The following is a 24471-nucleotide window of genomic DNA, read 5'->3' on the forward strand; positions in this document are numbered from 1 at the left end:
CACCTTTTCAGCGATTTCTCCAGCCGGTCCGTTTCCGACTGCTGCTGTTTGATGTCCTTGATCGTCTCGCAGATGATGTTCTCGAACTGGCTCAGGCACTGCGGCAAATCGGCGGCGTGCAGCTGCTGGTAGAGCTCGCAGACCTGCTCTTGGCTGCAAAAGAAGAAAAATTGCAATGAAAGATTATTGATTGGGAAATGCACAGGGCTACATTTTAAACTGACTTTCAAATCTGTGACCTGGGTTAGAATCCCACCGATGTTACATGTGGATTGGGTTATCAGCCCCTGTCTTCTTGTATGGTTTCCCGGAATACCATTCCTCTCCCCGCGCACACCACTTCAAACATATATGTGTGGTCTTCCTCCTTTCAGCTTCCGAGTTACAGTTCTTATCTTCTAAAACCTTAACATTCTTCCACCGTCTCTCTCAAGGATTCTGTTCGCTTCCAAGACACAATGCGCGTACACGTGTTATGAATCCTTTTTGTTTATGGTGCATTGGGTGCAAGTTTGACACAAGGGAAAAACATTGTGATTGATTATTATGGTTCATTAGATCGGCGTTTATCTCTGGTTTCTCTGCCTTTTTCCCTAAATGGGATGCCATGTCCATAATACTTCAGGTTGGAGAAAGGCAAATGGGGTAAAGTGGCTTGTCGAAGGGCACGACATTATGCCAGCGGCTGGATTCGAACCCCTGACCATCTGATTAGGCCTGTGGGTCACACATCCTCACCGCTAGGCCACACTCCCTGTAAACCAAATACCCATTGTGACTTTCGTCTGACGCACTACAAAGTGCTACCAAAACTTGGCGAGCAAGACACACACACACAAAAACCATATGACAGTAGCAAAACGCAAACATTCCAGCGCCACGACAGTGCACAAAATAGTACTTACGGCAGCTATAATACTATTCCTTGGATAGAAACAGATGATAGAGTTAAACCAAAAAGAAGAATCGGTTTTCTCAAGCCTTAACATCTGTAAACAAACTTCTTTCCTCCAACATAAACGTGTTCTGTATATGGCGTTCTTTCATAAAACGTCTTCTATGTGTGACAACATATGCCTATCGCTACTGGTACATTTGGGGATCGATCGATCGAAAATCGATGCTGCTTTGCCCGCATGAGCAATGGATTGAATTAAACCTGAATAGAAACAGAAACCTCTCACAATGTGCTGACACCAATCATAGCAATAAGCGATTCTATTTAAATAAGGAGTCAATTAAGAAGCCAAATTCGCAAATGTTATGTTTTCTGTGACAAAAGTTGAAACTGTATACAAGCCAAAAGTATTTTTGTAGCGATTCGTTTCTACACCGAGAAGAGAAACGATCCATTTTCTGTAAGGAAATCGATAAACTGACTCGCAAGAATTAATCCGCGACTTTAAAAGAGGCGCTATGAAACAGCCGTGGCCTATTGAACTCACGAGACATCTTTGCTCATCGAACTCACCAGAACCAAAATCAGCAGAAACCATTCGCAAGCAGAATTCACAGGTTTGGACATTTAGAACACTGATCAGTATAATCAAGCTATCTTCTTTGAATGTAACGCTAACGCAATTGCAGTTGAATGTTACTGCTTAAAACAGACATGAGACAAGGTCAGAAAGAGAGAAATGAAAGAATAAGGAATTCAAACAAATGTCAGAAAACAGCACTGAGTGATGGATACATACGCGGGAAGTATGTCGAATAGACTCTGCTCAAGCTGCAAGTCGCCGGGTTCATCACCCAGACTTCGGGTTCTGCCTCTCTCCTTGGTTGCCATTCGCGAACGGGTATACGTAATTGGCGATGTCAACTACCATTGACAATTTCAGTGGAAATTTATATAGTTTCAGTTTCTGGAACTGGTAATAACTACTGTCGCTTAGTAGATTTAGTTCTGATACGAACTGTCCTGCTAAGTTCAAAAAGAACTTGTCTTGTTATCTTCTTTCGCTAAGTAGGTTGCAAGGCGGTGGGACTTCTCGCAATAATCTTCACTGAGGCTGAGCGAGATTTTAAGTGGAGATTTGCTGAAGACAGTTCAACTTCACTGTAGCAAAAGGTTTTCTTTTTATATCCACAGATGTATATCAACCAGTGTTACGCTGCATATCCGGAAAGGGCTCTTCCGTTCTGGGGAATTCTACGACGCGGCTGTAAATGCCGTTTTCTCGAAAGTATGAATCATACAGTGCAAGCACAGTTAGAGTCCGATGAAGACACACCATACTGGAACGCAACCCAAGTCAGAGATACAGTCTAGATTGTTTCGAATCGTCGAGTGATGACAAGAACACACACTTGAAATGACAACAGATACAATGTTCATCGGTCGTTGCAACGACAGCAGTCCAATATTTTTTTTCCGACTGCCAAGTACGCGGGCCTCTACGCGATAAGGTAGTATTCTATTCCGACCGGTTGATGCCTACAAAATGCACATAAAATAAACGATTACCACGATTTCTGAACTGCGCAGTAGGCACCAAGTAAAATTATGCCAGTATTCCAGCTAATTTGCATGTGTATAAGTGGTCGTAAAGTTTCAAAGCCTCAAAGCGCTCTGCAACTATGCTGGTACTGTACACGAATGCCTACGAGCGCAGAAATGCATTAACGCATTGAGTATTCTGGAAAAGTTGATGGTCCATTTTAACAGGGTATTTAATGCACACGGCACTGACACTGATATAATATTTCCACGTGTAAATTGATGCGAAGGTTTTGTCCTTGTATTCATGAAACAAGTTAGGATATTCAAAGAAAGGCAACAAAAAGTTTAAATGCAATGTAACCCGCAGAAACATTTATTGAATTATTATAATGAACCAGCCCTTACAGCTGCGATGTGGGACATTGCTCTCTAATAGCTGCGGGGTAGCAGCTCAACAAATTATCATATCTCTCCGTTAGTCCGTTAGTTAGTTATGTAGTATCCTTACATGATAGCCATATGTATATATAGGCACCACATGCTCTGAAACCACACACCCAAACCCAGACATTACCTCATCCACATTGGAATGCATGAACCCCAACTTACTAAATGAATAATGAATAAGGCCCCAACTTAGATCAGATTGCACCCTAGAACAATGTAGCCCTTTGATAAGCATAGAACCTCATGTGATGTACTGAGATGTACCGGGACACAATAAACCAAGCAAGCATCGAAGCAACAACTATTATCCATGTGCTGGTGACAAGCTCACTACATTACAAGTTAGTTAGTAACAAACGTTTGACATTGTCTATTGCTGCTATATATTTTGACCGATTTCAACCAAACTTTGCCAAAAGTATCAGTAGCCGAGCCCCAATATGTCACATGACCAAACTGGGGTCAAAGTTCATCATGGGGTCACTGTGGTCAAACCTCTGAATTGTTTTACTCAATACACCACTCCTTCCAGAAACTATATGGCACAATCACGTGACTCATGCATGAACACGAATTTGTTGGCCCGCAGTTTCCGAGATATTTCCGATCGAGCCTGTTTTTATTGAGGAGAGATACAAAAACTACGAGACTTTGAGTTAATGAAGTCATTTCGTTTGTCAACAAACTGACCATCCGAGACCAGGAAAACACAGTACTAAATCTATCAGATATAAAATGTGTTATTTCGCTGTTTTCTGTGACAACGAAATAGGCTATATTGGGGTCTGCCCTAAAAACACATGTAGTGCCATCTGAAAACGTTGAGCCAAAAGAAGTTTGCAGTTTAAGAAACCATGCAATGGGCCTCATTCACGAGTCGGCCATATTGAATTGAAAGTGAGGTAAAATCTTAAATTTTTGAACTTGCGAAGAGAAATGAAAGCAATTTAATTTATAATCAATTCCAGTCTGCCTCAACAAATTAGTTTAAATTTGTAATTAAACATTGCCAATGTTTAAAGCCATTTTAAAAAAAAAGACAGTAAAATAAGGCTGCATTGTGCCTGCATAAAAAGTCTGGCGCCATCCAATTCAACAGTTAACAATTAATAAAATACTTTCAGGGAACTCGACAGAAATGGCCAACTCGTGAATAAGGCCCATTAAAATCACACGGAATCTCGTCATGACATTTCCTATTTCAGACTGGATGGGATTACAACACGTGTCACAAATTTATAACATCAACTGTCCGAGAGCACTCAAATTTGACAACTTTTTAGGGAGCAACACAGACTCAGCCCCTTGCTGATGCCTATAGACCTAATGCGCACCGGCCACCTTAGATGACATCTGTGGTTATTTAAATCAAGTAACAATGAGTGCACATAAGGTTCACTCATGCACATCCCAGCAAAGGCATTGCCCTCTGAATATGGCTGTTATGCATAATGTCTACATAAAAACTGACTGGATAGCGCACGTGCTGAAAATTTTGTAGCCGCCGGGAGACTTTTTTCTGGACCCCTAACATGTCAACAGTTACATTTGGTCCTTATATTCACTGATCTAACGACCTCAGAGTACAATACACAAGCTTGTGTAAGTTTGAGCCCTCTAAGATGGCGCCTTGGTGACTTCAGCCTGTCATCTCGACGCACCTGACCGCCGCGCGCGAAACGGTGAAACGCCAACTCCTCCTGCACGGACAGTACTCCATAAATATCAAGTGCCATAAAATCACACACAAAGCAGAAACAAAACAGAATTTAAAAATTAGTTTTTAAAACAACTGTTTTAAGGCTAAGGTCGAGATAACCGAAAGTTGCTGGCAGATGGACTTTTATAATCATCATAAATTCCGTCGTTAAACTTCGACTCCAGAGTCAAACAATAGTCATCGCAAACCAAACAATTTATCATATACCTTGACCTGACACAGATGACGTAATTTGTGTAACTGGTCATCAGTGTGGGAAATCCCATGACAAAAAAACAGCTACAGCAACAAAACGGACTAGCACTGTTAGTTCGATTTGTCTGTACAGTGCACAGACCTTATTCACAAGGAAGCCATTTTTGATCGTGTTCCCTGAATCTATTTTATAAATTGCAAACTGTTGAATGGGATGGTGCCAGACTATTTTCTGACTGGAGTGCGTGCCAAGCCACGTTTTCAATTTTGGCTAAACTGTTGCTTAAAACAGGTATGTTTAGATCACATATTTTAAATTATTCATCAGAGCAAACTGGTATTAATTCTTGAACAACTTTTAGTTCAATGCTTTGATTTCTACTCGCAAGTTCCAAAATGAAGAGTTTACCTCGCTTTCAATTTAATATGGCCGACATTTGAATAAAGTCTGTTGTCACTACTGCAAGCAATGGTTATCTTGATGTGCACATTTCCAAGCTGTAAGAAACTGCTCTCTGGTTTTGATAGGTTTGACCAATGAATCTTCCAGCGACTAAAGGTGCACCATCAAATGCAATTATGCAGGAAATCCAACTTAATATTCATGATATGCAAGGTCATCTTCGGCTCCAATGACGCACAGGAATAGATAATAGTTATCATAAAATCATGCATGCATTAATAACGGTTATTCTGTGGCGGAAGTTGAATATTATGAATTGGCGGCATTTGGAGGTACGCGGGGTTATTTCACAATGTCAACGATTGTCCGAAAAAGCGTACGGGGGCCTATGTTGAGAAATAAGCCTATTAAAGTTTCGGCTCAGTGGATAAAAAAAAAAGATATCGAAACCCCACGCATGTTTGTACCTGTTTACCTCAGAAGAGTGCGTTTGAGTTCAATGAAATCAGGTCCTGCATGATCCGCCATACCCCAACGCATTGTTGCCCATGAACACTTCTTGCCAAGTTTGTTAAGAGTATTCAGGAAGTACCTTCGCGTTGGGCATATCCCTCCCAAAACTTGGTAAATTTTTACAGCCACAATAATGAGATAATGACTGTTCGATCGAAGAACATTTAAGCCATTTCTCCGAAACATAACAGTATTTCAAATATCAGTATTTAGACATTTTCTACGTGCAAGCAGTACTTCTTTTCTATGCATTTTCAGGCAAAAAGAAGTATACACATTTTCAATAATTACCCAAAGAAACTTAACAAATTACTATATTTTGCTTTGAAGGAGATACCTTTGTTTAGAAAATGCAGATGTGGTCAGACACATCTCTGATGACAGTTTTTACCGTTGCCTATAGACCTTGACAATTTGTATCTTTTTTAATGGGCTTCTAATTATTATCCGAAGAAAATAAAGTGCATGTGCATAAAAGCTGGCACTCTGCACCGCCCACGTTAGCCACCCACGCGAACCCTGGATCGAGTATCGACTTCTCAAAAAGAATCGAATGCTAACCCATAACTTCAACACCAAAACAATAATAATCATCGAGTTTATGAAATAACTAATCTGCATTCTATCGATTTATGTTCCATACCAGGTGGCCAATGGGTTCCTTTCTGACCTTAAAATATTCGATTGTTATTATTAATATCCCAAAGATGTATAGCTTATATAAGTTCGCGAGCCTGCCCTACATGTAGGCACGAATGCAACCTCGTCAGTACAACAACAAGTGCGACTGCGCACAATGTGGCCGTCTTGGAAATTCACCTTCATAATACAACTCTCTCCTCACACGTACACGCCCTGAAGACTCGTAAAACTGACACAGGGCCAGAGGCAGGGGTGATGTATAGTCACAGGTATGTGGAAGCCCCTTAAGTTCCTAGCGGATTACGTACCACGTGACTATAACATGACCACATTATCTTGCCTCCATGTACAAAATGTTCGTAAACAACGTCACGAATTGTTACCAACAATTACTGTCAACTATTTAAGGTATTTTGTTTGCTTCTTGTGGACAGATAAAATTTGGCACTTACAGTTTTATGGGCGAGTTAGGGGGTTCGTTTTTGGTCAATTTTTTGCGGGGGACCGACCGATCGACCGACCGACCAACCAACTGACCGACCAACTGACTGTAAAAGCTCTGTTGCCAGAGATTAAAAAGACCAAGAAATTTAGCGAGCTTCGACAGAAATTGGCATTTGTTACGGGTTGTCTATTCCAATTTATTTCAAGTATAAGCCCCGCCGACAGCTATTCAATTAGTCTGGCGTGTTTCCTTTTCTCGCTATTTCATTATGTGAGTTTCAAGAGCTCTTCAGCTAAATGAGTTTTGCCCCACAATGTAAACCATTCCACACACTATACCAAATTGTTATTTATATAGCAAAAACAAAGCATTGCAATGCCAGCAACGAAGGCAATCGTTTGCTCGAAACAAACAACTGAAATCGGTTCTGCATTTTGAGTACAGGCAAAAAAGTGGAACGCAGCGAGAAAGATTAATGACTCCACTGCTTGTTTGTTATTAATTGCACTTGCACACACACACACTAGCAGGAAAGCGGAACGAATAATAACCAATCAATAACAAAACAAAACGTGGTTCTACATGCATCGTTGGCCAACTTTGGATTCTTAATTGTTAAAGCTCGTTTGTTTCAATTTTAACAAACGAATGCGTACAGAACTAAATGCCGTATCAAAGTATTTTGTACGAAAGCCTATAAGAGTTATTCAAAGTATAGTTTATTTTATCGTGTGCCGCATGACATCCAGCTTCGTGTGTGTTCGAATTAGCCAATGCTTTAGGAATAATATTTCGCAATACCTGAATTTTCCCCTTCTATTAAAAGACACCATCGTGTCTGCAAAGTTATCTTTCCAGAACAAGTTTAATTTTGATAAGGGGTTTACTTTATAGTTTTTCATAAGGGGTTTACATTAATGACTGCATGTACCTGGTTAAAATAATGCGGACGAAAGTTGCAAAATATTTTCAAAAGTAAAATCAAAATGCATCTGTACAAATTACTGCTCCTTGTAATTTACTTATCCCTATTACTTTACTGAGTTGTTTAATCCTTATAATGTAAGTTATGTTATAGTATAGTACCCTATTTAGGACCGTAATAATGTAATATTTGTTTGTATGTTTTTCTTGTTTCAATGTTTTGTTTGTCCGAATGTTTTGTCTGTTACTGTCCGTCTGTCCGTTTTGTCTTGTATGGCATCCCCAGCTCAAGCAACTGCTTACCGGGACATGTTCACCTTTTTACCTTAACTTCAAGTTAATATTTAATATACACTTGTAAGTATCCACCAAGTGTTTACCTATACTTAGCTGCATTTTATGAACTGTGAAATACAACAAATGTGAATTAATTGATGGATTATCTGTGTTTTTCATGTAAATATAAGCAACGCGAATTGGGAGTTTGGCTTAACTATCCATACTTATGGAAATGAATGCCAGATGTTTTGCAACAAACATCATAAGCGTCTAGTTCACTATGCGCATATCGGCCTTGAACGACGTTACACAAAAGCTCTACTTTTTTTCCAGTAGTGAAAAAAGTATATGCAAAGTAAAATTAAAGTCTGTCACGAGTCAAGATACATGGCCCACCAGACCGGCGTGTATGTACGGTTTCGTTGGCATGAAACGACAGCGATTATTTTCATTCCCCCTGGATGGGATGTCAGTCCATCGCAGGTTACTCCCCAGCTAATGCCGGTACCCATTTACAAGGTGAGAAAAAAAAACGAAACCCAAATGTCGGGACCAGTTTTAGTGAAGTTCTGTATGTAGCACTGTAGAATATGAAAGCCTAATTCATAAGCTTTCTTTTAGTACAAGAATTATTCACATCATATATGTACTTTTGAAGTTACGGAATTTTAAACACAACCACCGTTTTAAAGTTCTGTCCACGGATCACAAGAAAGGTGTGCGTTCTTTCAGCAAAACGAAAACAATTCATACACATCCCTATGTGATTTGTCTTCGTTTTGCTGAAAGAATACTTACCTTTTTTGTTATCCGTCGATACACAACTTTAAAACTGTGGTTGTGTTAAAAATTCCGTACCTTAAAAAGTACATGAGTGATTTGAATGATTTTTGTACTTAAAAAAGCTTATGAATTGGGCTTTCATATCCTAGATTTTAAAAGTGCTACATGCAGGACTTCAATAAAACCATAGTCCCGACATATGGGTTTCGGGGGTGTTTTTTTTTTTTTTTTTGCCTCACCCCGTATTTTAATCCCCCAGGGATGGGATGCCAGTCCATCGCAGGTTACTCCCCAGTTAATACCGGTACCCATTTATACTCGGCCTTGGTGGAGAGAAGCAAGTACGGATATTGCCGGTGGACAAGACATATATATGGTCAGCAGCTGGATTCGAACCCCTGACCATCTGATCATGAGTCACTTACCCTAATTACTAGGCTACACTCCCCAAAAGTGTGGTCCAATGAAAAAGAAAAATGTAAGAAAGGCTTGCTTGTTATGGGAGAGATCGTGGCTTTCAAAATGTATGGCATCAATCATATTGCCTTGCATAGGAAAAGCTTGAAAAGAGTTGGCATGGATGATATGACTGAATGGTTCTTTAACGTGGTGGGTGTAAAGCGGCCTTCCCACGTTTGATGAATATGGGTTTTTTTGCCTGAGGGCCATGATTGTTCTGACAAGTCATGTGCGTGTTGCAATGCACTCTGAAACTTTTAGTTGAAAGACAGATATAGTACAGCCGGTAAAACTGCAGTATTCAAGTAAACCTAGTGATTGATGTGGTGTCTATACAATAATAGTTTTCTACGAATGTAAACGTACTTTTTTGCACGAATGGTTCAACATCGACACCACTAATTTAAACTGCGTCTTAGTATACAGTTATAGAAAAACCGCTAACGGTGGTCTAGTCCTCTTTTGATCTACAACACATTTAAAAACTGATGCCAATGAAATACAACGATTAGCTGAAGTAACCACACACACCAACAGAATATGGATCACACCAAACACAAGGGGGAAAACATAGAGCTATAGGCACCAACGGGAAAAAACAATTCAATTTTGAAAGCAACAACGTCAACAGCTTATATACATGAAGGAATCTCGATACTTTGGCAGCTACAAACCTGGGAGCTTCAAAAGAGGCATCACTGACGTCTGTCAAGGTATCGTCCTCGCCAGCACTCATTTCGTGACAATCGTCAAAGATTTCACCGTCTAGAGGACAGTGCCCACCGGCCGTCTCCTCGGCAATGATGGGCAGCAACCGCCCGGCTCTCAGGCTCGCGTCCACCCGCCGACCAGCGCTCGATCGCGTGCCCGCCATCAGCAAGTCCGTAACTTTAATGTTACCGTTTGACAAACTTGGTTGTGTTGGGTATTATAGCCCCGCCGTCAAGGTCCACCAACCGTGACAGACAAAAAGTCTATAGAAGTGGAATGATTTCTCCTGTATGGCTATTGTTCAATCAGTGCTGAGGTATGGGACATTGAAGGCAATGCAGGTGCACAAAAATGGTGAAATTGTCATGCTACTTCCACTTGCGACTTCTGATGTTGATGGTATAAATTTGCCGAGAAAGATAGTACAACAGATTGTCCTGTCCAACGACGATCAAAGTTGCTGCCGCGGCTTGAACCATTCAAAAAGTCGCCTTACAGTAGAAAGATGGTTGGATCCTTAAGAAAACAAAGGCCAGGTTGTTCCACTGGTTCACTGTCCAACTTTCAACTTGAGTAAATTATTCCGAGGCTACACGTAGAGGCCCTACCCTGCCATTCCGCCGCGGCAGACAAAGCCAACCAATGCCGGTTATTATTGTTGGCATATGCTTTGAAAGTCAGTCATCTGCGGCCATTTGTATAACCATTTTGGTTCACCTGACCCCGTTCCTTTGTCGTATACAAAAAAAACTGACGTGCTGTGCTTTCCGAGTACCACTCTATTACCAACCAAATTCGTCTATAGTCGGGACAACACTGCGCGCCCTTGTACTAACTGTTCTACTACTTGAAACGCATACCGATCTCATCCAGAAAATTCTCAATAGGCTATCCAAACAGCCTTCAGATTGTAATTTCCACAAGGTTACACCGCTTGAGTGTTAATGAGGCACCGTTCGCACGTCAGCACATTTTAATTAAGTGGACGGCCGGATATATGCCAATACAAGTAACAATTAGTGAGGTTTATGCTCGGCTTCAATTAATGAGCGTTACACTGTAAAACAAATATATATATAATGGTAAAGCACTGTTGGGCAATGTAATTTTACCCAACATTTGTTTGCAATGACCTCTTTGTCGGTTGATTTTGGTAAAAAAATTGTCCAATTATTGGGAAAAATTTGCCCAAGAGTTGAACCTGTTGATATGTTGACCAATACTGGTCTACATGTCAACCCATTTTGCCCGACGTTTTTACAGTGTATAATAACCGAAGTGATTTTTGTGTAAGATGAAGACCTAGACGGGCTGCGAACGAACAACCATCCATGGTGGGCGAGCACTACGAACCAATAACACAACACCAGACTTAATACTTTAACGCACAGAAAACTTTAAAACTTCTGTACTGTGTTCCCAGATTGGCCATGCTATATATTTAGGGTCCATTTTCCTTGTGCCCGTTACCTCGGACCTTTGTAATTTGCCATTCAAGTGTCATAAAACAATGACTTGAAGCTAATCTCTCTCACTAGTAAACATTCTCACATCACTCCTGTATTAGCAGATCTCCACTGGCTTCCAGTATATACATGATACAAACTTGGCCTATTCGTATACAAAATCCTCCACAGCAATGCCCCGGAGTATCTCATCAACCTCATCCACCCGTACTCAACAGCACGCACCGGACTCCGCTCCAGTGAGCTCATGATGCTTCACAAGCCCAAGACCTCCACTCCTTGGGGTGACAGATCCTTTGCTGCAGCGTCAACCCGAGTGTGGAACCAACTCCCTCTGGCTATCAAATCATCTCCATCCATCACAATATTTAAGACAAACATAATATCTCTCCTGTACAAAGAAGCTTACTCTCACAACACACAATCCTAACTTGACTTTCTCCTCAAGCGCCACGAGCGGATACCGGCGCTTTACAAATGTTCTTATGATTATTAATATTTATTTACTGAGTACGTCGTTTGCTTCAGATCACTTTTGGAAGAAGAGTACAATAAGCCGCGATCCATAATAACATGATGTCAGGTGTAACAGAAACAGGAAAGAAAGTGGACCCCAAATTTATAGAATGACCCATATAGATCCTAATCGTCTGAGAGAGACACAGTGAGATTATATCCGCAAGTTAACCAACGTCATATAGAAAAGTCTGTAACCTCCAGAGCCACTTGCTTGTGTCGCAGTAGTATCCGAGCAACACATATCTCAACGGGGAACAGGTTTTGGGACATACCAGTACTGCAATATCTAACACATCTTCACAAAGGCATGCCCTGGCCTGCAACGACATGTTGATTTTCGTTTTCTCGTTGTGAGCCTCATGTGAGAATAATAACACGCCAAAAGCAAACATGGTTCAAAGTTTGAAGAAAACAAATCGAGTTCTAGGTGAAAAAAAGGTCGTGATTCTAATTTGATCCACAATATGACCTTCTGGCAAGACCTTTTTTTATGGCGGGAATAATTCAGTAACACCTTAAGCGCATGCGTTGTTGTCAGAACCTACAAACCTAATGCAAAAAAGCGCTTAACCATCAATATTACAGTACCCGGTCCTTTCATATATACACAAATCCAGGGGCCTGCGCTCTTTCATCTTTTTCTTTAATTTAGCCTCTCAAAACTGCTGTTCCGAGACCAATGATTGACTGCATTGATCTATTTTTTCACAGGGTAGAGAATTAAAGGGTTCTTAAAATACTCCGAACTGATATACAAGAATGGAACACTGGTAGAGGCTGGTATAAATTTAGGGCAAAGAATCTGGGTTCTGGTATTCGATCGAGTGAAACTAATGGTTCAAGAGATTCCATTAGAAACCGACGAATCAAAAGGACAGAAAATAATTGGAAATTTGGTCATCACTTGCACTTTATACAACTGTAAGTGACAAGTACTCATATTTATAAATTGAGGATCAAACGGCCGGAAGGCCTACCCTTTCATTTATAACGTGGTGTGGCATGTGTTGGCCTGAAGATAGAAAATAATAACAATAATAGTGGCATCTGATTAAGCGCAACAGGTCCATCACTCAGTGACACACATGGCGCTATACAATGAGTAATTAACAAACTACGGAATTATAAATGCTAAGTCCAAGACATATAAGTTGCAAGGTACAAGCCGAAGAGGAGATTAGAGTGTGAACAGGTAGGTTTTGAGTTCTTGTTTGAAGGAGATCGAAGAGGGAGCTTGACAGATAGAGAGGGGTAGACTGTTCCAGAGAGAGGGGTAGACTGTTACAGAGAGTGGGACCTGCGTGAGAGAAGCTGTGGTCACTCCAAGATTATATATCAGGATCTAGGAACTTGAAGAAGGGAGGAATCTGATGATCTAAGCCCGCGTGGGGTGGTATGCCTGTATTGAGTTCTGTAAGTAGACTGGTAAGGAGCCATGGACTGCGCGGTAGACCAACAACAGAACTTTGAAGGTGATGCGTTTTGTAACGAGTATAGTACCACACATGACCATTGATAGGCGTCAAGGTGACTCTGACTTTTCTGACAATCTTAGGTGACGTAGCCGCCATGTTCACAATAGAGCATGGCCATCGAAGCCTGTAGCACTCGTACGACGAGTGCATAATTGAAGCACATCTACATTGGGCATTTCTTACAGATACTGGATAACACGCCTGGCATTGAAATTTGTTAAATGCAAGCAATACATTTATGAACACAATATTTTCAAAACTGATAACAAGCATGACAGGTATTGTGTTGTTAAATAAAAAAACAACTGTTTTACGCACGGAAATACCTGAGCCATTGCGAACGTATCCGAGTGCCAACGAAGTGTATTCGGTAAACTTCGGACATTACAGAAACGGGCACGTGGCGGCTACTCAACCTCAAGGGTTTTTTTTTTCAGAGTAGACGGTATCTTTTGTTATGGGAATCAGACTAGGTGCACACTCGAGACATGACTATCGTCGACAATTAAAGACACTTCCAAGCTGAAAACCTAATAAACAGAAACCAAAGACTTTAAAATACTTTGTACACTGACGGGTCGGACTGCCCAATCTGCTAACAAATATAATTTAGCTTAATAGACATAGGTTTTATAGGTATATATCCCAGGGTCAATAATGTCATCGAGTTCATCGGTATTGGTAATTGCTAAGCACTCTTAATATTCTGCTAAAAGCAAACATAAAGATACCAACCAAAGTGTAATTTGATTGATATTATTATTTGTCTCTCCGTGGTGTGATATTTGCTTAATACAACAAAACCTGGTCAGCAATATCTTGTACTTAGTGAGCCTGCAAAAATAGGGCCTGACTAAACCTTTTTAAGCGTGTTAACGTTTGAGGAACGATGGGTTCCCAGCACAGCACTTGTCTCACTTTCATGAGGTGAGTAAAAGTAAAGTCTGTCACGAGCCAATGTGGCCCATCAGGCTGGCGTTTATCTCAGGTTTCAGTGACATGAAACGACTGAGAATATTTCTATTTCCCCTGGATGGGATGCTAGTCCATCGCAGGTTACTCCCCAGCTCACGCCGGTACCATTTATACTCTTGGGTGAAGAGAGGCAAGTAGGAGTGAAGTAGCTTGCCCAACATGTGATCCGCAGCTGGATTCGAACCCCTGACCCTCTGATCATGAGGCACGAACCCTAACCACTAGGCCACACTCCCACCAATTTAATCAAGCCGTGTCCGAATTACTTAACGACTATGGCTTCAAATTACACACGAGTCTATGGTAGCGGTTGCAGCCACTTCACATTGACCCGTATGTAATTGCAATCCGTAGCCAAGTAATTCAGACTAGACATAGCCTAATAATTAGTTATCAGCGTAGACGGTCCAGCACAAAACTTCTCCTGTTTTTTAATTAACTGACCGTCCAATTGTGCACAGGCTTCAGAACAGAAGACTGATGCTTCACTTTATGCCCGTGATTAAATCCCTAGTTACTCTGTTAAAGGGAATATACATCATTTGCTTTTGCTGTAATTTTCATAAATGGATGGAATTGGGGGGTTGGAAATATATAGCAAATATAGTTACACTGACTTTTTTGAGGTTTTGTGTTTGAAAATGCTATAAAAACCAAGAAAAACGATCATTTTCCTGTAGTCTGGTTCCCTGACTCCATATAAGAAGAAACAGAGCCTTTAACATACATTGGGGAATTGTAAGGTCAGGGAACCAGTCTAGCTGGCTCGTACCCGTTCATAGGTTTGTAATCGATTGCAAACAAGTGTGATGGTCAATTGGGGCCAGTATTTGAAAAAAAGCCAGTTGTTTCCAACGCTGATCGGCCGATCAGCGTTGGAAATTGATACAAAAATACCATTTTTCTTGAAAATGACAGTATACCAGGTGCCATGATTTTACAGGATGCTTTACACTGTCATTCACTAACAGTCCAGCAAGGTATTTCAAAATGATTTGGTAGTTTTATTTTTTGATGTTTGCAAATGTTGTATTTTCCCTTTAAGCTTAATCTGGTGTTAAAGTATTACTTTCCCCTGGATATCTCGCCATGTGCCGAGCTATTTAAAAACAAGGCCAATTCAGTCTGTTGTTTTGAGTGACCCTGTAACCTGGCTTTTGTTATCTAGTTGCGGCATTGGGCTATTGTGGAACTGGGTCATGGTCTAGATGATGGTGAGGGTTTGACACGTCCACGCACAAGTTGAAGGCCGGTGGCGGGCGGCCTACTTCGTACGATCACGGATCTGCATGGTAAGCCACGCGATGACCATGTCTTGGTTCAGATGGTATGCCTATAATAACCTTGCCAAAAAGGGACCCACAATAGGTCACTTTCGCCGCCTGGTGGCGTCCTGCAAAGGGTTTTCAGTGTAGACCACCCAAGTTTTAAGCAGGCTCTTGTATAAAACTGGTCATCGATCAACTTTAATTTTTACGATATTCCGTGTATCGTGACCCCTTAACGATAGCAATGAATACCCCCGGTCCGCGCTCAGCGCCATTTTGTTTTTCGCCATGAGCTCATCTTCTTCGCTCGTACCCGTTCTGCAAACAGGACGCTGATGAGCTTCACAAACAGGACTCTGATGAGCTTCACAGAATCTTGTGAAGGAAGTGGCCTATGACCTGTGTATAAAGCATCTGGCTGCAGCTGTTCAAGACCGCATCAGTTAGACAATGTGCGCAAATGCTATCCGAAAACTTCCCATAGAAATGCACACGTTCCATACCGGATGTGATTTCTGTTTCATTGCGGACCATGCGGACAAAATTTTGAGCGTCGCATAATGCAATCCGACCGTTCGTGATTCGTAACGGAGCCTTATCAACTGACGGGTACTGTAAATTTACAACACAGATAAGTTTTAAAGAATTTTCTACATTATAACGCTTTTTAACGAAAAAAAAAATCTCTAAACTGGAATAAAAGAGTAATGAATCAGTCTTAACGGCCGTTTCAAACTTTGCAGAGTCATGACCGTGATGATGACGCGCAGGTCACCGGTCACGTAAACTCCAACCAATCAGAGCGTGAATTCATCAGAGTATCCCAGCGTCCTGTTTGCAGGGCGGGGGTACGAGCGAACTCATCTTCTCGACTGGCCTACATGCACAACTTTGCTTTCCCTGGTATCCATCCGTCATCCTGAACGAATACAGATGGGGCAATTAAGCGGCGGTATGCAGGAGCTCCTATGCCGGTTTCTAGATTTTTTACGGATAGCCACCATACCGGAAATGTGGACTGCTACACTGCATTATGCGACATTTGCGTTGCACAAAATCCCAATCGTTGCGGCAACTGTCCCACAATGCAACGCAATATATACCTTAATTGAACACTTACCGTCTATTCGCCAACGAAAAAGTGTGCCAAATAGGCCTACTTTATCAACAGGTGTTTACAGTAAAATGTCATCACGACCTTGTCGAGACAATCCCTATAGGCTGTGGTCCCTGGGTTAAATTGATTTGGAATATTTGGTTCAGCACTGTAAAGTGCAAGGCCAGATAACTGCCGTTTCCATGGTAGCGGGAATGGCGTAAAACTGGGTCAACCAATGAAAAAGCCTCTACAATTGTATTATCCCAAATTGCAGCTCAGCAAAATAAAAAAACAAATTTCATTGGATCATCCTTTTGGTCCATATGGCGGTCAGCGTAAACTGGTATTTTCCGAGGACAAACAGAGGACAGCGTGTTTTCTGGTCAAATATGTTTTGCGGGGTTAAACAATGAGATGCAAATAATAGGCGAAGTTATATCTCGACTTGAATTTCAGCCTGTTCGTCAGAAAAAAATATTCATCTTTTAGTGGTTATATTCATCTGGGAACGTGACAGGTGTTTGGACAGAGCCCGATCTGCTAAATACATATTAAAAAGAAATTACTCATACTGGGAGTTCACAGTGGGTATAATTTAATTAAAGGGGATTTTTCTGTGTAATTGATATCAGTTCATTTGGCAATCATCGATGCAATTTCGAGAGAAAAAGAAAGCTTCTTACAAGAATTTGAAATAGAGATTGGAGTTTTTAGCTCAGACAATGTATGACTGGCGCTGCTAGTGATTCGTGTAAAACTGGTCCATCTTTGAAAAAAAAATGTAATTATTGACCAAGCAATTGTATTTTGCGGTTGCGGTTGGATGATAATATTATTGAAAAGCTAATTAGTTACAATCGATTCCAAAATAAGTTGTGGTGGAATAATATTCAGCCTGACTTTGCCTATAATTTGTTTCTTAATATAAAGGCAATGCTGCTGTGTTTTGATGATTTCGGCTACGTTCTACGTTCTACTTTTGTCCTTGGTTTTGAAATCTATTAGAGTAAGTACATTTTTAAAGTTATTTTTACATGGTTCTTCACAGAAGGAAAATGTAAATTGAATGCAAGTAAAAACCCGGCAACCCTCAAGGCGCAGCACCCAACAGTTGCATTCATAACCGATATTGGTAAGGTTAGACGTTTAAGAGTTTATTACTTGTTTAAAGTTATTACTAAATTATAGATCCTACAAAAACAGTACACTGCAAAAACTGTGTTTAGCAATTAAGCACTTTTCTCAACACTTTCTTGCTATCAGTTTGTAAACATATTTAAACACTAAATATGTTTAGACTATTGATGGATAGTGTTTAGCAATTGATTGATGTTTAGGAATTGAACACATAATGTTTAGCTTCTAAACATGTTTACAAAGTGATAGCAAGATTGTGTTTAAATACTTAACATAGTTTTTAGGCCAAAAAAAAGTCTCCGGTTTCTGGCATGCGCGCGCGTCGCCGTGGCCATGCGCGTCGGCAAAATGAAAAGTATTTTTTTTCAATGTAAGATGATGTCTCAAAACCGCCAAACTCACTGGTTAGACTTGAATCCTGCTGTTGCACAATTTTAACGTGTTTTAGATGGGGTTACAATCGAGTATAAAGCTTCATGTGGCCTCTCTGGACTCCCATATATTTTGCACTAAATTTAGTCTGGCACAATTTGCAGTCATCAGCCGACATTTGAATAAAACAAAAATTAAAAAAAGCCGCGTCGCGGCACCACTTTTGAGGCAAACTCCATACCAGAAACAGGAGATTTGTTTGGCCTTGATGTACATTGGGTGCTTGCCAACTATGTGAATGAATTTTGTGACTATTTGATTGTTCCTATTAAAATGTCCCGAGGCACACTGAAGTTAGCACATAACCTACAAAGGTGATTTTGTTTTACAGCGTTTTACTAAGGAGTCCTAGTTTACAGTGTGTTGACTTTATATGCTAAGAACGTGTTAACGAATATTTCCATATTATTGATGAATATTTCCACGTGTAGCTGACATGTCACGTGTTTTGATTAATGATGTTCAACTCGTACTCGCTCTACAATATAAACAACAATGCTGGTTAATTATTGCCGTTTTGCCTGATAGCTAATTCGGCAACGACGTCAATAGGTTATTTAGAGATCCATCTAATTATTTACTCAAATCGATATTGCGAAATGAATGAGACATTTCTGAAGGTATGATTGAAAGTAAACTGCACATATGATTAAGTGCATCACTTCACACAATGCGGCTTGTGGTATAAGTAATTTGAATGATACATGTCAATAGCAAGACGACCAAAGAAATAGCTTGGGTCAAATCTTTAAAAAAAAAAGTGGGGGGAATAGTCATTATGGGCCCTGTGCTGTCACAGCGCAGGGTGAGTAAAAAAAAAACGAAACCCAAATGGCAGGACCAATTTGTGAATGAAGTTCTGCATGTAGCACTTTCAAAATATGAAAGCCCAATCAACGAGCTTTCTTTTAGTACAAGAATCATTTCAAATCACTCATGCACTTTTCAAGTCACGGAATTTTGAACACAAACACCGTTTAAAAGTTCTGTTCACGGTTCCCCCAAAAAGGTAGGTATTCTTTCAGCAAAATAAAAACAATTCACATGCATCCACATGAGAATTGTTTTCGTTTTGCTGGAAGAACATTTACTTTTTTCTGTGATCCGTGAAAAGAACTTCAAAACGGTGTTGTGTTAAAAAAAAATCCGTAACTTCAAAAGTACATGAGTGATTTGAATGCTTCTTGTACTAAACGAAAGCTTAATAACTTGGGTTTCATATCCTTGATTTTGAAAGTGCTACAGGAAAAACTTCATTCAAAATTGGTTCTGCCATTTGGGTTTCGTTATTTTTTACTACATTATGGTTGTACTTTGATTATCCGTTTTATCACTTTATTAAAAGAAATTGTAGACATACCTGCCATCCGAAAACAAATTTAACACTTTGTCGATGACTTCTTAGCTGGATGTAAACGAAGGCCATAAATGTGAAGTAGTAATTGTTCACTACCGACATCTGTTTCATAGTATTTTATTAAAGGCGTATCATTAGCATTTAATCCAAATGTAACCTACCGAATAATTATCAAAAAGCTAATACTTGGAATAAAGTACTGGTACTAAACATCCCGTGAACTTATTCCGTCTAGCTTGCCGTCAAAATGCAGGTGATTTCCAATGATCAGTTAGGCCTAATGGTCGAAATTGTGTTTCGTGATCAGAAAGTTGCACATGTGGTTTTTTTTTTACGTTTTCACGAAAAATATAATATCCAATGAGCAGAAACTTTAATAGGCTATATTGGCTTTGAACATTCGTCTTTGGATATAGAACCCCCACGCACGCAGTGTATATAGAGCTGGATTTAAAATTGGGTCACTTATTTGTATGGCAAGTCAATTGCCCGACGCAAACAAGACCAGTCGACCGCGCTGTTGATTAACAGCAGAGTACCAGACGAAATTCGAATCCTTACCAGTCACGTGGTACAATGTCAAAAAGCCGTAGCCTTGCCACAGCCGATCCGGCATCAGTCAAGATTCAAAGTGAGTTAACAGGCGAATTAAACTTGTGATGTGGAGAAGGTTGTGATATGATAATAACGGGGAGGCAACGGGGGAAATACCGGATTAATATAAATCAAATAGTATCCATAAACTAACAAGGATGTTGACATAAGAATGTAAACTATCAGCAAGTCATTCTGCAAGTAATTGATGTGTACCGGTATATGGGTTGATATATGGTGGATAAAGTACCAGAACGAAACCAAACTCTACAGAAGATCTTTCAAGCCATGTGAGTGTGAACCTGCTGCGCGGTGGCACTGAGCCTTGACGACACTGAACTGAAACTTGGCCGAACTGTTGGGTTCTTCCTGGATGTGGACAGAGATCACGCGTACGGGAAGTAAACCAAAGCCACACAGTTAGATGACAAGGAAAGAAATAATGCATTTGACTTAGAGTCAAAGGTGGGATGTGAACCGAAGCCACAAGGATGTTGCCATCAGAGACAGTGGCAAAAGTAATCCAGTTGAAGGGCTGATATGGGGTAATGAGCCCCGATCACACACATGGGTGGAGGAGACGGGAGGGCATCAGACTGACAACTTGAACACACGGTTATAAGAACACCATTCGAAACGAGGTCACACTTCAAGTCCCAAAACCACAGATAAATTACAACTCAACGTCATTAATGAGTGTCTCTGCATATCAAGTGGCTTCAGCTAATCATTATTCTAAAAAATAAAATGGCATAGACTCAGGCGATGAAGGCAAGCACCTGTTATATGGCGTTCTACGAAAGACAGATGGTGTAACATTCTGTTCTCCAGTCACTGTCACACGTGAGACAGCCACTGCCAACCAAAACGTGGTCAAACTCTCCGTGAAAGTTAAGTTTGCCGAAGATCATCATCATTTTAAAGGTAACAATAGATGCCGTCCATGCCTCTAGCTCGAATAGTATGCGAAGTAAACCACTTGGAAATAGGACTTAGGCCTACTTTTAGTATTACTCTTTCAAAAGAAAAAAGGTTGATTACTTGGAGATAAGACTACGGTCTACTTTTCGCAGAACTGACAAACTCAAAGACGGGCCCTCCCTTATAAACCTAACCCGCCCTTCTTATAGTTTACCCTCGTTTACATTAAAGGCAGTGATGCAAACATGTGTCCAAGACTTTGGTATAGTTTCTTACTCGTGTTGAACGCATACCTTGGCACGATGCACAGCGATCCTTCCAGCTGGCCCACGAACAACTCCCAGGACATCTGAGCTTGAGACTGCGCGCTTGACCGGCCGCTGGCCGCTCGGCTCCCCCTCCGGCTCCCGGCGGCTCCGCCTGCCCCGCGCGGTCCCTTCCTCGTGAACAGCGTCTCCACGCTCTGGAAACCTTTGGTGAACTCGGACACCGAGATCTGCCCGTCGCCGTTAGAGTCCAACTCCCGGAAGACATCCACGAGTTCGGTCTCCAAGATGGCCAGGTCCGAGCACAGCACCTTGAGATCATCGTACTCGATGTACCCGCTGTTGTTCACATCGCAAGCGGTAAATAGCTGCCGTATTCGCGTCTCGTCCATGCGATCCATACAGACAGTGCGTGTAAAACAATTCCTCGGCAGACAGAAAAGTTTTCACATCGTGAACTGATTCCTATCCGCTCCAGTTGTGAATCTGTCTGGCTTGACTGGTTTCCACTCGCCCAATCTGTCCTTCGGTTGTTTATTTTTTGTGACACTAATTCTTTAAGTCGATAGCACCAACTTATCCGTTAAATCCAAGCGCTGGTATTAAACACAATGTATACACGACTATACGACACGATGTAATTATTTAGTCAGGTTTTTATTTTTTATATACACTGGGATGATAAACCTCTCCACGAACGCATAAAATATGTCTACGTGTATGCTGAATCTGCTGGCAATTGAGTGATGAACCCTATTGTGGTAAAACAAACACGGCCCGAGCGCACCTGTTGCGCGCCCCATTTGCATATCATTTGCATACCCGTGTGCGCAATATGACATGTTCGGGTTCTTTTGCTGGCATTCAGATGCACCTATAGCCTTCAATATTCAATATCAACCCACGCTAGGAGCATTATATGAGAATGGGGATACAAAAAAAAGCAGACGGGAGCCAAACATATGGTCAGACTTTGGAATCGGATTTTAAAGATACAGTACCATATTATATTTAGAGGGTTTTCTTCAGTTATTATCAAATTGATAAGAACAAAAATATCATGCTTTGCTGCGCGGCCAAACTAGCCGTATTTGGCAACACGACAGTATCAATGATATGGAAAAGAATTACGAATAAACGGAAATTGAGAATAAGAAGGGTCATCTCCACCGAACTATATGAACTTGTGTTGGAAAAAGACTCAAATTCTCGGCGTTTGGGGGATTTCCCATTATAAGATTGGACCAACACGAATTCAAGAGGGAGTCTCGATGACAACCGTTCTAGATCTAGTAACTGAGAGGAGATCTTTGAAACAGACATAATTTAGCTTTGTTGATTTATTTATTTCATTAAAGAGACTTCGGTAACAAGTATACAGGGTAAAACAAAATATTACTTCAAAATTGCTTAAAACTTTACCTAATTGGAAGATAATTTTAACCTTTTTACTTTTAAAAACGAAGTAGGCCCTAATTTTTTACCGAGGATTTTGAAAAATTTTACCTAATTATTTTTTACCAAGACATTAGGTAGAATAATTCACCGATTTTCGAGAAAACTCTTTACAAAACATGTGTGAAAAACACTTACCCAACACCTGTTGTGTAAAATTTTACCTAATTATTAGGAGGTTCGTATGGCACAATGCAAAACATGCAAAATTTCATTGAAATCGCGTAATTTTGTCTGTGTGTTCAGGCATACGGTGGTCCGATGACCTGGACAAAGACTGCATGTATTGTTGAAGTGTCGATTCCACCCCTTCGTTTAGACAAAAAGTACGTTCTCAATTAATCAGCAAAAAGGCAGGGGTCTATCTTAATGTTGTGCGAAATAGATTTCTTTGCCCTGTTGTTCAGATGAAATGCAAATGCGAAAAAAGAATAAATTTGAATGAAGTAAACGTTTGATGTTAAATCCTTCATTGAAAAAAACCCTTAACATGATTTACGCCAATGTTAAAATACTTTTGCAGAGCATTTCGGCATACAAAAAACACGGACCTATTATATGGATCGTGCGTGCAAATTTTAATTCGACGTCTGTCAGGCGAGCAACTCTGCATAACTTGTCATTTTCAACATTCCAGAACTAACCTTCTGTGAAAATAATTCCATTCTATCGATCCGCATTCATTTTATTTTATCAAATATCGTCATGAGACAAAATCGATATTAATAACATGACTCACAGCGGATTTGAATTTGCTGTGAAAATAATGTTATGTGAAATTATGGCTTCAAGGTGATATTATTATTATCAAATGTTTGCGAATTGATAAGCTATTCCAATTCCAGTATCAACCAACTATAGAACGTGTCCGTGTGACGTAGTGAATCTAGGCTACATACCGCCATATCGAGGGTGCTGCTCAATCTCGTTCATGAGGCAAGGGTGGATCCAGGGAGAGGGCCAAAGGGGGCCATGCCCCCCCCCCAAAAAAAACCCAATTTTTTAAATTTATTTTTTTAAAGTGACGACGCAATACAGGCAGGCAATGAGTACACCACCATATTTTTCTCAGAAAACATTGGTTAAAGTGGTCAGAAATTGCCCAAATCGCACCACAATTCGGGTTATTAAGCGGGCCCCAAACCTCATGCCGTAATTTTTTGGACTCACTTTTTGGGGACCAAACTTTTTTTGCCCCCCCCCCCCCCAAAAAAGGAAGGCATTCGTGAAGCGTGCCGAACAGCGTACAGAAACGTTCGCTGGTAACCCCAAAAAAGTGGGTTTTCTGAGGCTGTACCATACCAAGTGATGTATGTTGCTCGCAACTGGTTTTCAACAGCTGGTGTTTTGTCTTGCGTGTAATCTGCGGTCAAACCAGTTCCGTGAAAGTGGATTGAGGGTTTTTGCGTCACGAGTGGCCGCTGCGTGTGCTCTACATAGCGAGACCGAATGTAATTATCGGAATCATTAATGAAGGTTCCATCGTGGTATACGAACCAGGATCAATAATTGCAGTAAAATATCTTGCCCAGGGACACCTAAA

General features: G+C 40.7%; 1 protein-coding gene across 8 annotated transcripts in view; it reads right to left on the reverse strand.

Annotated features, from left to right (window-relative positions):
• Nucleotides 1–24471, reverse strand: part of LOC119725324 (ras and EF-hand domain-containing protein homolog) — a 62584-nt gene that overhangs the window by 22080 nt on the left and 16033 nt on the right. For 2 of the 8 annotated variants that reach the window (XM_038196707.1, XM_038196709.1), the window contains exons 1-2: nucleotides 21501–22223; nucleotides 4–153 (exon numbers count right to left, since the gene is read on the reverse strand). In XM_038196707.1, the coding sequence (XP_038052635.1) occupies nucleotides 4–153; nucleotides 21501–21874 (524 nt within the window). In that variant the 5' untranslated portion in view covers nucleotides 21875–22223. Of the gene's footprint in view, nucleotides 1–3; nucleotides 154–1697; nucleotides 2444–9927; nucleotides 10685–21500; nucleotides 22227–24471 lie in introns of those variants that run through there. The other 6 variants (XM_038196706.1, XM_038196710.1, XM_038196711.1 and 3 more) reach the window with 6 other exon arrangements.

Source organism: Patiria miniata, unplaced genomic scaffold, assembly GCF_015706575.1.
Source record: "Patiria miniata isolate m_02_andy unplaced genomic scaffold, ASM1570657v1 HiC_scaffold_19, whole genome shotgun sequence".
Taxonomy (NCBI): Eukaryota; Metazoa; Echinodermata; class Asteroidea; order Valvatida; family Asterinidae; genus Patiria; species Patiria miniata.